General features: G+C 31.2%; 2 protein-coding genes across 3 annotated transcripts in view; one reads left to right on the forward strand and one right to left on the reverse strand.

Moving 5' to 3' along the window:
* Positions 1–426, forward strand: part of LOC117933023 (valine--tRNA ligase, mitochondrial 1) — a 35272-nt gene extending 34846 nt beyond the window's left edge. For both annotated transcript variants that reach the window (XM_034854369.1, XM_034854370.1), the window contains exon 21: positions 30–426. In XM_034854369.1, coding sequence (XP_034710260.1) covers positions 30–207 — 178 coding nt within the window. In that variant the 3' untranslated portion in view covers positions 208–426. The remainder of the gene's footprint in view (positions 1–29) is intronic.
* Positions 427–753: 327 nt separating this feature from the next.
* On the reverse strand, positions 754–1914 carry LOC117933861 (dehydration-responsive element-binding protein 1B-like). Its single transcript, XM_034855425.1, has one exon. It carries the CDS (start codon positions 1831–1833, stop codon positions 1177–1179), a length of 657 nt encoding a protein of 218 aa, XP_034711316.1. The 5' UTR covers positions 1834–1914; the 3' UTR covers positions 754–1176.
* Between the last annotated feature and the right edge of the window lie 13563 nt (positions 1915–15477).

The raw sequence follows: 15477 nt of genomic DNA on the forward strand, positions 1-15477 counted from the left end.
TGTTGGTTAATCAAATTTGTATTTTGCAGGCAACAGGAGCATCTAACACAAATCATGAGTGCTTCTGGGTACCAAGAAAAGGTTCCGGCTCGTATTCATGAAGAAAATGTAGCCAAGTTATCATCATTGATGCAAGAACTTTTGTCGTTTGAACAAGCTAGCCAGCATCTGGAACGTGATATTGCAGCAGAACAAGAATCCCATTGAGTCTTCAACCTCACAGAAGGCCCCATTGGAGGAAACTTAAATTATTTTCTCTTGTTTTTCATTACTAAGTGTGACATTTTTTTTTTTTTTGTTTTTTTGTTTTTTTGTTTTTTTTTAAATTGTGAAATTCTGAGACTTCATTAAATTAAATGTTATCAGATTTTAAAATTTTTTAATGATCTAAATTTTGACAAATATTGGTTCAAATCGTTGCAAGTTTATCCTGGTGTTGGACCCCTACAAAATGTTCCACTGTTATGTATTGGAAGATGCCTAGTGACTTGCCTCAGCTCCTGTTCTCAAGTATATTCCTGATCCTTACATATGAAAAGGGTTTCAATCCTTACTTTCCTTCTAATGGATAGGACTATATTTTTTTTCAGTTTTGCTTTTTGTCCTATCTCAATCATCACATATGAAAAAGCAACTAATAGTTTTTAAAACCAGGAATTAAAAAAAATCTCAAATTTTAAATTAGTTTTTATATAATAATTATTATATTTTATATATATTTTCCATTTTTAAAAGGCGAAAATAAAGAAGATATTCAACCAAATACCCAAACAAAGTATATTACATGGCCCCAAAAATATTGCTTCAGTACATGATATTGGATTCACTTCAATACCATTTAGATTACATTATGACTTTGTTTATTTAATTACAAAGCAAAGCATTTTATCAAAACCACTCTCTTTATCTGCATCCAAACCATAAGGCATTAAAAGCTGAAACAAGCTCTTTCCGTAGCTTTCCACACACTCGCTGGCGATATTATTAGGGAATGGTCCATTTGATCCCTTCATGCCGACCGCCGCGTACCAACCACCGGATTTACCTCCCACTTTTGGGATTTTCTCTTACTTTTTCTTACATATTAATATCTCCGTACTGGCCAAAAAATGAAGTACGGGCTAATAGTTAATTCTACTAAACTCCCACCTACCCTCTGTTACTTTAGACTAATTACTAAATAGAGTAACTCCATAACGACATGTCAGCATCCGCCGCCATGTCATCTCCACCGTAGCCATCCGCCACGCTATGCGGCGGCGGCATCAGCAGACCCTCAGCCATATTCACCAGCAGACCCGGCATTCCAAAAACGTCCTCCTCATCCATAACAAACACATTCTCCGGCGTCCTCACCTCACTCTCTTCCCTCCTCTCATCTTGCATAACCCCATCATTCTCCATTGGCCTAAACGCCTCCGCCGCCTCCGCCGCTGCCTTCTGAATGTCCTTGGCGTCGCGGGAGCTAGGCACATGCAGCCGCCACGCAGAGTCCGCAAAATTGAGGCAAGCCCCACGTCCCCTCAGCGCCAATGCCGCCACGTCGTGCGCGCGCGCAGCCATCTCCGCCGTCGGAAACGTCCCCAGCCATATCCTGGACGTCTTGTTGGGCTCCCTCACCTCGCATACCCACTTCCCGGAGTTCCTCCGCCGCACGCCGCGGTACACAGGGTGCCGCGTCTCCCGAAACTTCTTCCTCCCAGCTCGTTTCTTCGGGTGTGTGGAGGCCAGCATCAACTCTTCGCTGCCTCCATCAGAATCAGGCAAATTCAGGGAATCCCAATTGCATACGAGCGGGTGAGGGTCGGAATATGGTGGAGAAGTAGTATTCATAACGGTGAAGACTGAAGTGTCGAGATTTAGTAAGAGCAGTTAAGGAGAACGGTAACTGATTTGAGTGCTGAGTGAAGCCCTTTTTGTGTGGAGATTTGGGTACAAAGTAATTAACGAGTTTTATATATATGGTTCCCAAACACGGTTCTGATAAGGAGACAGGCTGGAAACCCACGGTTACATAATTATCATAATTATTATTATTTTTTTCTTTTTTTTAAGAGAATCGAAGTGGGGCTGACTTGAATACAGCTGTAGGCTGGTGGCCAAGTTGTGGAGCGATGGTTGTACAACACGTGTCATGAAAGTGACGTGGATATTGTAAGCCTGACTTGGTCTATGATGTTGACTGATGGGTCCAATGTATCTGTATCAAATGCTGTCCCTCTGGCTGTCAGAGTCAATGTCAGTGATGTGCTACCATACTTCATTTTCCAATTCCTCGCCGATTCTATTCCGATCAGTCATTATAAGTCTTGAAGAATTTATAAATTCTTCATGAGTTGGAAGGGTACATATATTATATATTTAACGGAGGAAATCATATCTTAATGATACAATATTATTATATTATGCATATATTTAATTTATAAAATAAATAAAATACTATTTTTAATTTCTTGATATTTGTTTAAAATAAAAATTATATTACATTCCAATATTTGCTATTAAATTTTTTTAAATTTATCATATAATTAGTTATATCTAGAAATTATTCAATAATTTAAAATTTAGTAAATAAATTATTTATTTATTAAGAATAATATTCATGATTCAAATGTTTTGGTTTGAAAAATAAGATTTGAAGCTAAAACAGTAGCACCAACGTCATCACACCATAACATTGAATGTTTTTTCAAGAGAAAGACCCAACTCATGAAACAAAGATTGAATCCAAATCAATTATGTAGTGGTAGAAGCTAAAACACGATACTTTGACTCAATACAGCTTCTTGCAACAACTCGTTGTTTCTTAGAGTTCCAGTTGATTAAATTACCACAAAGAAAAACACAATAGCACTAATTGAGGGTCTATTATCAAGACTGTTGGCCTAGTCTACATCAGCAAAACCTTCAAGGAGCATTTTGGAAGCATGATGAAATTGAAGTCTAATAGTACTCGTTTCTCAAAGATATTTGAGAATCCTTTTGGAAGCAAACTAGTGATTATTTGTTGGAGCATGAAAGAACTAACAAAGTTCATTAACTGCAAACAATATGTCAAGTTTGGTTATGGTGAGATATTGTAGAACCCCAATTTACTTTGATAAAGAGAGAGAAAATCAAAAGACTTGTTGTCGTTCAATGCAAGTTTTTGATTTTGATAGATGAGAGTAGAACAAGACTTGGAAGAGGTTATGTTTGTTTTAACTAACAAATCATGGATGTACTTAGTTTGTGTAAGAACTAAGCTTGTAGAATTTCTATGTGCCTCAAAATTAAGAAAATAGTTCACTTTTCTTAGTGTCTTCAATGCAAACTAATTACCAAGATCGGATACTCTTAAGCTTTTCAAGTTAGGGCCTAGAAGCCTACTTAAGGCCATATAGAGCCTTGACAAGCTTGCACACATGAGTAGGCTTTCCTTGATCAACAAATCCTTCTAATTGTGCCATATAAATTGTTTCATGTAATTCTCCATTAAGAAAGACATTATTGATATTAATCTATTATACACTTCATTGATGAGTGATAGCTAAAGTAAACACAATTTTAATGGTAGAAGACTTGATCATAGGATTGAAAGTTTCAAAGTAATCAACACTAGGAATTTGTTGAAATCCCTTTGCTACAAGTCTGGCTTTAAAACAATCTATAATGTCATTTACTTTAAGTTTGGTTTTAAACACTCATTTATTACTCACAACAAGCATATTCTCAGAATTAGGAACTAGCATCTAGGCGTTGTAATCTCACTATCCATAGCAGACTTCCAATGAGGATTAGATAAGGCTTGTGATATAATAACATGAGCTATAATAGAGTCACACATTGGAATAATTGCAACACACAATTTAGGTTTAGAAATTCCATTTTTGGATCTTGTAACCATGGGATGTGTGTTGGTCAAAGAGTTGAAAGAATGAATTAGGTGAGGAGTTTGAGATGGTGAGCAAACAGGGACAAAAGGCGCTAGATGATTAGAGCCACAAATTATGCTTTAATGACGTATATAGGAATGATTTTTGCAACTATAAAGACTCAACTCACCCAACGTAACTCGAATTGTTTCTAAGATCCTAGCCATGGTTATAACATATATCTTGAGCTAAATCATAGGTTTAAAGAATGAAAAGGATGTAGGTTGAAGAAATTATTTTCAATCATGGTAGATAAGGGACTAAATATGCTTAGAATAAGCTCTAATAAGGTAAGTTTCGGCAAATGAAAATGAAGTAATTCATAGCATGAAATATCATAAATAGAGGTTAGGGAAAGAGTTGGAGAGTAAGCAAACATGAGAAAGAAAGTTGAAAGATATAGCTTGAAGTTTAAACATTCTAATTGGAACAGAAAATTTGGTAACAGCATATACTGTGACTTTAAGGTAAAATTTAGAGTATTTCCCAAGGTTATTTTTGGGCATACCATGTATCATTTCACTTATGTTTTAAATTTTTTGGCCATTTGTGATATTTTGGTAAAATGCTTTTGAAAGTGGGATGGACTGCTATGCCATCTTGCATGAAAAGGTTCTAAGCCTTTGCTAACATAGGCAAAGTCTTCCTTGTTTATGTCATAACCTAATGTTATTATTGTTGTTTCCATTGCTATTTTCCCAAAATATATAAAAAAACAAAATCAATTCAAATTTTGTCAAATTATATATATAAATACAAAAAATATCATTATAATATCCTAAAGACTCAATTCAAATTCAAATAAGATATAAACTTGCAAACATAATTACTAATATTTTTTTATAAAAAAAAACTAGCTAATATAAAAGAAAAGGATACAAAATAATAATGTACTTAATTATTAATTTTTAAAACATTTTTTTAAAGTATTTTTGAACCTCATAGATCATCCTTTTGGTATTAAATATAATTTAATATATTTCAAAATATTGACATTTAGTGAAGTAATATTTTTATTTCTATGTTAATATTCAATGTTATCAATGTAGATTATATTATTAACCTATGTTTCGAGCATTATTATACATCAATTTTTTTTTAATTTTTTTTTTAAGAAATCATGTCTAACATGTTTATGCTTATAATTAATATCATATAAATTTCATATTATGGTACCAATATTATTTACATCTAGGTGATGCTCCTTTATCCTTGAGTATCATAAAGCCGCATTAATTCTTATCTTGATAGTTTCAATATTTTTGACATTTTTGAATTTGTGAAAAATAAGGAAAAAGTTGAGGTTGTAAACTGGTAAGGAGGTCTATTCAAGGGGTCCATTGTTGGTCCCTCCAAGGGTCAATGCATGACTCATTCAAATATACAACTAAATCTCAATAATGATAGATTTAGCCATCTTTGAATTGACTTCATTCCATATTTTATTATCTTTTATTAAACACACTTTAACTTTTGATAAGGGTGATCAATGTTATTAAATCAAGGTTGGAATAATTTATTAAAGTGAATTATAACCCATGCCATTGGACTGTGTCCGATATGATTGATTACTGATCATGGCATGACAACCCTATCTAAAATGCTCGAAAACAAATATTTAGGTTAAATACACTTTATCCTTTCAACTTTCGATAAGTTTTATATTTTGTTACTTTGTATTCAAAACTTGACATTTTGTGACCTAAACTTATTAAATATTTATACTTTGCCTCTAATTACAATCTCTTTATAAAATTATAAAATACATCGATTTTTTTCATACTCTGGTTTGAATACTAATATGAAATTAGGTAAGATCAATTTTGAATTAACAATTTTAAAGTAAATTTTTTTGAAATATAGTAATTAATTTTTTATTTTTTATTTTAGAAAAATGTTTGTATGACTATCGGTGATTTTTGCATACAATTTCAAAGTATGGTGATTTTAAACTTGAGTAATAGATGTTTTCTTTATATTTAAGCTTTTCTTAATAATTTCTTTTATTTAATAAACTATTTATTGACTTTTTAATAAATTTAGGAGGTAGATTGTTATATTTTAACAAATTTGACTAAAACATTGAGTAAAATAAATATAAGAGAGTAAAATATAAAATATTTCAAAAGTCGGGGGAGTAAAATTTATTTAATGTTAAATATTTTTAATAGTAAAAAATAAATATTGTTTTTTTAGAAGGAAAGAAAAGAAAAGCCGTCGAGTCTAGACGGCGAGGAATCGCGAGGGAAGAAAGATCGGCAACTAGTAAGAATTCCAGAAAGTTCTTGGAAACTAAGAAACGTGGATAACAGTGGCGAGAGCTGACGTGGCCCGTACATTGAAAACGCCCTTTTGGACATGACGCCACGATGAGACCCGGCTCTGAAAAAAACACGGTTGACAGTTAAAAACGGGTGAAGCCACAGGTTTTAGCCACGGAAACGCGTGGGCCACGTGACCTAATTCCTAGAAGGTCCGACGGTCACATCCAATATTTCCCCAATAACGTGGGGCCCATTTGAAAATCTTTGGAAGTTAGGGGGGGAAAGGAAAAATCCAAAAGTTTGAACTGGTAGTTGGGATGAAATGAGTGAGGACTAAGGAAAGTGGGAGTGTCCACTTCATAGCGTAGGCCTTCCGCCTTTTGGGAGACACAGAAATCACAGTTGGGTGGTGGTGACTGATGACTTTACTTTCCCACTCTTTCTCCCCACCCAAACAAAGAGTGATGTGGATGGGCTGGGCCCAGACGTGGACTAATTACACGGCTTCTCATGGGACCGGGGTCCCTTGAAAATGAGTCTTTACTATGTGTTTGGCCAAGTCGTTGCGGAAATCATCTCGGCCTCTCTGGACACTCGTTTTTTTTATTGATTTATTTTGGCATTATGATTGGTGATGTCAATTCCAAATGTCATTTTGAATTGGTCATGAATTTCGATTTTGGACATGTTTCATCCAGTTGGTCTGGATTGGAATGTGGTCTAGAAACGTTAGTTGTCATTTGTATTACCTCAATTCATTCACTTTTGGTTTCCATCACGTGAAATTGATGTGTCTCTGTCAATTTCTAGATTCTTCTTTATCATTAGGTCTTTAATTTAATCCAACTCAAACTCTTAAATATTCCACAAATGAAAAACAACACGCGTCTAATGTATGGATATTAAATTTTTCATGTCTTATGTAGTAGGTGGTAGGTCGATTCGGTTTTATATATTATGTGAGTTGTGATCGGACTTTATTTATTTATTTATAGATAATTTTGATTTAAATTTGATGGGACTTATGTTTAACCTTATTAATTTTTAGATTTAATATGGTTCGAAAAATATAATAAGAGTTCGTGTCACAGTGTTTTTAAAAAATGTTTTTGAAAAAAAAAAGATGCTTGAGAGTATTTCTATAAATTACTTTAAACATAAAAAATGTTTCAAAAGAAAAATCATATATATATGACGAAATTTAAATCACAATTTTTAAAATTTGAAAAATCAATTGTAATATTCATCGGAAAAACATTTCATAGGTAATTTTATTAAAAAAAAAAAATTGTTGGAGAAAATGTTTTGCCATTAAAGACGCTTTGAATGAAAACACCGCTAAGTGCGGTTTAAAATGTACTATTTTCAAATTGAAATTTAAGATATATTATCATTTGAATTCCAATAATTGAATTTATTTTATGATAATAGTTCTAATTTGATATTGAGGGAATTTTGATTGGATTTCACCTAATGATAACTAACATCCACATTTGAATTGATGTGGATTAACATGTTTTCTTTTAATGATTTTTATTAGTTGAACCAAGGGTATTATTAAGATCACACTTATTCAATCATCTTTTCATTATGGCTTTTTAAGGCAATCATAAGAGTCTTTGATGTGGGAGTGTGAGAAGTGCTATGAAAGGGAGAAAAACTAGATGACAATAATTATTGCATATGACACTTAAAAATATATACCTGCTAGATAATAATAAAAATTCTAAAGACCTTAACTCATCTCATGATCCAACTTGAGGAAGGGAACTTAGCCCACCACCATAGAGATATGGAAGCTTACCAATCTTAGGTAAAAGAAGGTCGGTGTGTGGTTGATCATATTAAGCAACATGCACATTGATCTCATTAGAGAATTTGAAAGCTACTCCTAAGCCAAAGATATAGGGAAGAAGCTTAGGATTGCTTATGACATGACATTTGGAATTAGGTTGCATGCATTTGCTTTAAAGTTTGAGTAGTATGTCTAAGCATGCAATGGTTGAACATCTAAGAGCTTTGTCATCCCTAATTATCCATAATTCGTGATTTAAATGCTATCATAACAAATTGCTAATAGCTCTCAAAGTATATTGGATATATCAAACACCTATGTTATCTTTATGTTCGTCAAATACTTTGTTAGGTAAAGTCTTGATAAAAGGATTTGTCAAGTGCTCAGTAGAAGACATCTTCTCTATAGTGACTTTATTTCTCTATACTATCTCACGATACTTTTTCTTTGAGTTTATTCTTAAGATGGTTTTTTTGGTATTTTCGACTGTGTCATTAGCCCACTGTTTATCTACTACTTAAATTATATTAAGAACTTTCTAAATCAAATAACTTCATTTTTTATTTTAGAAGCAATAATATATTCGATCGTAGGCCTTTTGTCCTTTGAGAGACAGACAAATCACAATTGGGTGGTGGTGACGTTTCAATTTTTTCTCTGAACGCAAACAAAGAGTGATGTTGATGGGTTAGGGTACATTGAAATGAGTCCTAACTATGAATTTGGCCAAGTCCTTGTGGAAATCATCTCCGTCTTTTTGGACACCTTTTATTCATTTTGTCATTATGGTTGGTGATGTCAAGTCCAAATATCATTTTGAATTGGTCAATGAGTTTTGATTTGGACATGTTCCTTCCATTGGTTGGGATGGAATGTGGTCTATAAATGTTAGTTGTTATTTGTGGTATCTCAACTCACATTTTCCTTCCCCATCACGTGAAATTCTAAGTCCTTCTGTCAATTTCTAGAATTTATATCATAAGATATTTAAATTAATCCAACCCAACTCATAAACATCCCACGAGCCCAAAAAGCACGCGTCTAATGTACAAATATTAAATCTTTATTGTCCTATGTGATAAGTACTAAATACAAAGTACAAAGTAGTAGATCTATATTGACTCATTGGGTTTTGGTTATTATGTTGGTTGTCGTTTGCTTCTATTAATTGATTTTTTCTATAATTTTTACTCAAATTTGATGCACGGGACTCACGTTTGACCTTATTTAATTTTTGTGTTTCATGACTCAAGAAATATAATAAGCTATTGGTTTTAAAATGTACTACTTTCAACTTGAATTTAAAATTTATTATTGTTTAAATTCTAATAATTTAATTTATTTATGATACTGCCTCTAATTTGATACATTGGAATTTTGATTGGATTTGACCTCATCATAGCTAACATTTGCATGAATTGATGTGGATAGATAATGTTTCTTAATGAAATTTAAAATATGTTTCTTTTTAAAAAAAAAAAAATATTTTTTTATCGGTTGAATGAAGACTTCATGAACCATTATTTTAACGGCTATTTTAAAGACCATGGTTTTCAATATTCTTTTTGTTTTAGTTTTTCTAGGCAATTGACCTTGGGTGTAAGAAGTGACTTTGGTAGCAATAGTTTGACAAGGAAGAACAAATAAAAAATAAACAAAAGGGTGGCTAGAAACCACAAGTTCTCAACCTAGATATACCAAAATATCTTGAGAAGAGATACAAATATTTTATTTAATTTTTTAAAACATTTTTTTAGTCAAAATGTTTGAAAAAATCACTTAGCATATGCTTGATTGATAGAATAAAGTATGAGAAAAGATAAGAAAAATAATATTATATTATATCTCTTGTTTGATTGTATTATTCTATGTTCAATTAAATATCAGATAAGATAAGTGATGAGATATATTATTTATTTATTATCCTTTTATATAAGATATGTTAATATCATATTGAGATATGAGATATGTGTATCTCATATATTATAAATACATTTTTTTTCAATTTTTTGTTTTTGCATATACTCATTTTATAAAATAATTTTTTTTATTATAAATTAAATTTATGATTAAAAAAGAAAAACTAAAAAAATATTTATAAAAATAATATTAATATATGATATATAAATTATTTTTATATATTAAATAACATAATATTAAAAAAATTATTTGTAAAGTTTAAATATTTTAATCATGAATATTTTTAAATACAAGTGATTTTTTTAAAATAAAAATTATTTTAATATGATATAATTTTTATTTTAAACATTGAAAATAATATATTCATATTTATTTTTTATTCATTTTAAAAATTAAATATAAACATTATATTTAGTATGCTACCTTAAAATATCATATTTATAGGATAAATATAGCTATATATATATATTATCATATTTTATCCCATCCTAGTAGCCTAAAGAATATAAAAGTTATATAATTAGAATTAAAATATGAAAATTGGAATATAATTGATTTAGAGAATATTTAAACTATTAACTACCCAATAATATCCAAAATATCCTCAATGAACATTACCTAGATAACCTCTACCGCATGATAGGACACTAAAGAGTCATTGAAAAGTCAATAGGAGCACTTGTGCAGCAATGATCCCCTGCGTCTACGCCCATTGCTTAGCATCATATATTCTTAGTTTCTTACAATTCTATTGAGTGAGTGCCCATGTGATATTTTTTTTATTTTATTTTTTTATATTTTTTATATTTTTACTTTTGGTAATTTGTTCATTTTTTATAAAATAAAAATAAAAATGAAAGATGATCAAATGTCGCCACATGAATAATTTTTTTTATATAATTAATTTGTTTAATTATGATTATATGAGTGCATGTCTTTTTTTTAAAAATAAAAATAAAAATTGGACTATATATTAGGATAGTATAGATTAAGACATGCCTATAAAATGTGTTGCTGTAAGTGACATTTCATTTCTTTAGATATTTTGTAGTTTTTCTTTTTGGACCACGTAATAATTCTTGTATCATTATTGGAAGCCATGTAATCGCATTGTGTCTCATCATTATGCACCACTCTCATCAATATGCACCACAAGCAAGGTAATGGCCCATATATGTTTGGTTGTGCTATTTTATTTCCTTTATTAATTGTGGATAGGAAGAGTTCATGTGTCTTGAAAAGCACATTTCAAATTAAATATGATATTTCTATTTACAAAATTGAGAGATGGTTTTAAGTAATGCAAAAATTTTCATCCTTTATCTAGGAAAGAATATCATATCCTAATTAGAAATTTATGAAAAAAGAAATATTTATACTAAATGTCATATTTGTACAATGAATACAAGGTTATTGAGTATATATGTTATTGCTGTGGGAGAAAAACTAGATGACAATAATTATAATATATGACATTGAAAAATACAATTCTGACTAAATAATCAAGAAGTTTTAGTGACTTTGACTAATGTCATGATTCAACTTGAGGAAGGGAAGTTTACCAACCTAAAAGAGGATTGATGTGTATGTTTGATCATGTTAAGAAACATGCGCATTAATATCATTGGGCAATTTGAGAGTTGCCTCTAGGCCTAAGACATGGGGAATAAACTTAAGATTGTTTATAACATGACATTTGTAAATGGGTTGCATTTGTTTATTTTAAAGTTTGAGTAGTGTATCTAAGCAACTACAATTGAACATCTAAGAGCTCCCTAATTCGTGATTTGAAGGCTTTTAGTAGTATAACAAGTTACAACTATTACAAACTTTTTGCCTAAAACTTAAGGGCTAGTAAAGCTCATGCTAACCCCATAACAAGAATATCAAGAATATTGTTGATATTTCTCACCACATCGAACTCGAGGTAGAGAACTTTGGGTGCAACATACTATCTTTTTAATGAGACAAAAACAAGATAACAAGACTAAATGTAAGAGACAAGGAAAATATGGTGGAACAACAAAAAATTTAGGCCTAACAAAGGTAAGAATAAAAAAACACCAAAGAGGCAAGCCTAATGAAAAGTAGGACAATAAAAAAATCAAATGCAACAACTGTGGCAAGATGGGTTACTTCGCTTTTGAGTACACTAAGCCAAAAAATGGTTGAGAATAAGAAATGGAGGAATTTGAAAATTCTTTGAACTAATTGAGGTTACAATTACTTATAATATTAGTTCTAATGACTGTGTGAAGAAAAGTGGATTTAAAGTCAATTAATGATTCTTGGAAACCTTGAGGTAAAATGATAATAGTGGAAATGAGGAACTATATTCTATTAGATATGGTTAGATTGGTGATAGTACAAGTTGGGATGCTTTTTTGATTGCCACCTACATCCTTAATAGTGTCCTTCCATGACTCAATTCCTACAATCCTATATAAGTTATAAAATGGCATAAAACCAAATTTGAAGCATTTATTTCTTTGGAGTTGTGTGGATTTTGTTCACAATACTTCTCAAAGATATGAGAAACTTGGCCTCAGAGTAGAGGTGTCCAATGAGCCATGTTGACTTAAAAATTGTGTTGGGCCGGGCCAACCCATGCAAGCCAAATAGGTGGCTTGGAATGGCCCATAAGCCCATGGGCTAATCGTGTTGTTCCGTGCCGTGGCCTATGAGTCACTCACTTTGTTAAAAAATTTAATTTAATTTTTGTAAGTCATTTTGTCTTAAGTTTTTTTTTTTTTTATTAAATAAAATTTCTTTTTGTTACTTTAAACACCTCTAATAATTATGATTTTTATTTTTTATACACCTCTAATAATTATGCTTTTTATTTTTTTATATTTATATTTATCGAGTTTGTAATTGTAAAATTTATAGAAATGAAATTTTTAAAAAAAAATAGTAAAAAAATTATATTTGAATTTGTTTTTTTTATTTATCAAAATAAGAATAACTTTAAAATAATGGAATATAAAGGGAAATGAAGTATAAAAAATAATTCTTTTATTCAATATTTCAACAAATTACATGAAAAAAATAAGAAGATGGGTCGACACGATGACATGATAGGTTGTTTCCTTAGGCCTAACACGACCCGATCCTTTGGGTTGTGTTGGCCCGAGCTGCTACAGTAATTGGGTCGTGCCAGCTCGACCCAGTCTTTTGGTGTGCCAGGCCATAGGCCAAAATGGGCTACCCAACCCATTGGACACTTCTACCTTAGAGCAAATAAACAATTTTTTTTATAAATTTTTTTGAATCCCCATAGGGTTATGTGATGTATGGAGAACGTTCTAATGGAAAAATGACTTAGATAAAGTTGCACAATATAGATTTCATAGAGGATGACTATCTTAGTTTAGATAAAGTAAAGAAGAACCTTAAATTGTATACTTTACAAAAGGAAGTCACACAATCTTTGAATGAGGATAGGGAATTTCAAACCCAATCTAAGATTGCTAAAGATAGCGAGAATGACTTTCCTCTAGTAGGACTACACCACTCAATAGGATCATATCACTAAATGACTCTTCTTATGATATTTGGTTACATAGAATCCAATATGGAAAGATTTGTATAGAATCCAATAAGGAAAGATTGCCAATTATGATTTGAGATTGAGAAGAAATCTTTCATGTGTGCTCTGTTAGAACTTGATGAGCTTCCATATTTCAAGGAAGCATTGACTTCACCTAGATTAGTTGAATCGGTTAGCTACCATGAGGGAAAAAATGAGTTTCATGGCTAAAAACCATGTTTGGGAGTTGGTTGAACTTCTATTTAGGCACAAGATAATTAGAAACAAATGAGTATTAAATATTAAGTGCAAGGTAGATAGATCAATCGACAAATTCAAGGTACATCTTATGGCGAAAGGTTATACCTAAAAAGAGGGTATAAGCTATGAAGATACTCTTACCTTAGTGGTGAGATTTGCCTCATTCTTGCTATTGTCATGAATTTAGATTTATAATCGTTCCAAACATATCTTAAGACTATATTTCTCAATAGAAAACTAGATGAGGAAATCCACATGGATTAGCTTAGAGGTTCTAAGTTGTGGGACAAAAATGCCTTATGCTTACCATTTGTGGCATAAAACAATCATCTAGACAATTGTATTTTAGTTTTTATCAAACTATTATTTTTATTAGCTTTGACATACCAGATGAGTGCCATTGTGTGTATTTCAAACAATCAAGGAGAAGTTTTCTCATTCTATCTCTGTATGTTGATGACATTTTGTTAGTTATGAAAGATTTTAAGATAACTATTGTCACCAAAGAATGGTCTTATACTTTTGACATCAAGGAAATGGAAGAGTTAAATTATGTGCTGATATTTAAAATCCCAAGGGATCACTTTAGAAAGCTTCTTAGTTTATATGAAAAGAATACATTAAGATGATTCTAGAATATTTTTAGATGCATAATCCAAAAGAGAACAGTTACACCTTGAGTATTGATCAATGACTCAGGAATGATGAAGACAATGAATAAATGAAAAGAGTTTTCTATGTTAGTGTAATTGGAAAAGGTAGAGTTTTCTATGTTAGTGACAAAGATGAACACATATCTACTACAAGATATACCTTTTTATTTACTGATGCAACTATTTCTTAATGTAATAAGAAGCAATTTTGCAATATATTATCTACATGGAGTTAGAATATTTCTCTTGTTCAATGATAGTATAAGAGGTAATTTAGTTAAGAAGATTTTTTTTTTGTGCCTACTTGTCATAGCTGTAGTAGATGAAGTTGTTATTGTCTTTAATGATAATATGGAAGCTTTAGCATGTAGTAAGAATTCCAAGTACCATGATAGGACTAAACACATAGACATTAGATTCTAGTATATCCAAGATGTTATTATGCAAGCGGAGGTGATTCTTAAACATATCTCTACTTGAAGGATGATGGCTACTACTCTAATTAAAGCCATTATTACATATGTTTTTCAAACTCATGTTAGGAGTTTAGATCTTTGTAAACTATGATGTATGCTTAGATACCTTATTGTGAATTTAGCTAGGTTGGCAATTCCGGACAAAATTCCTAAGTGTCTCCTAACTTGATTCATCCAATCCTTCTACGTACGAACTACTTGGTTAATTTAGATCAGTTTGTTGAATTTGTCAAGAGGCCAAGATTTGTAGTTGTAGTTGGAGCTAGATGGATTTGAATCAACCATTGTATTTAAATGTTGATTTTTCTTGAAATTTTTTTAAGGAGTTAGGAAGGTTTAGGAAGCATTTTTTTACCAAGTGTTAAAAATGCCATGTTCTAGGATCGATCCAACTTTAGGTTAGATCGATCCAACTTACTCTTTTTTGATGGAATCTCATTTGTTGGATCAATGGTTTCCTTCATTTAAAAACCCCAAACTTGCTTCCTATGCTGTAGAGATAGACACAATAACAACAATCTCCTTTGGTTATCTTCTTCTTTCCTATTTTGGGGCCTTTGGTTGCTAAGAAAATCCAACTTTCTTATTGTTTTCCAAACTGTTTTCAATGAATTTTCTTGAGAAAATAATGGGTTGATTCTTCATTCATTCATCTCTCAATTTCT

The sequence above is a fragment of the Vitis riparia genome, chromosome 16 (assembly GCF_004353265.1).
Source record: "Vitis riparia cultivar Riparia Gloire de Montpellier isolate 1030 chromosome 16, EGFV_Vit.rip_1.0, whole genome shotgun sequence".
NCBI lineage: Eukaryota > Viridiplantae > Streptophyta > Magnoliopsida > Vitales > Vitaceae > Vitis > Vitis riparia.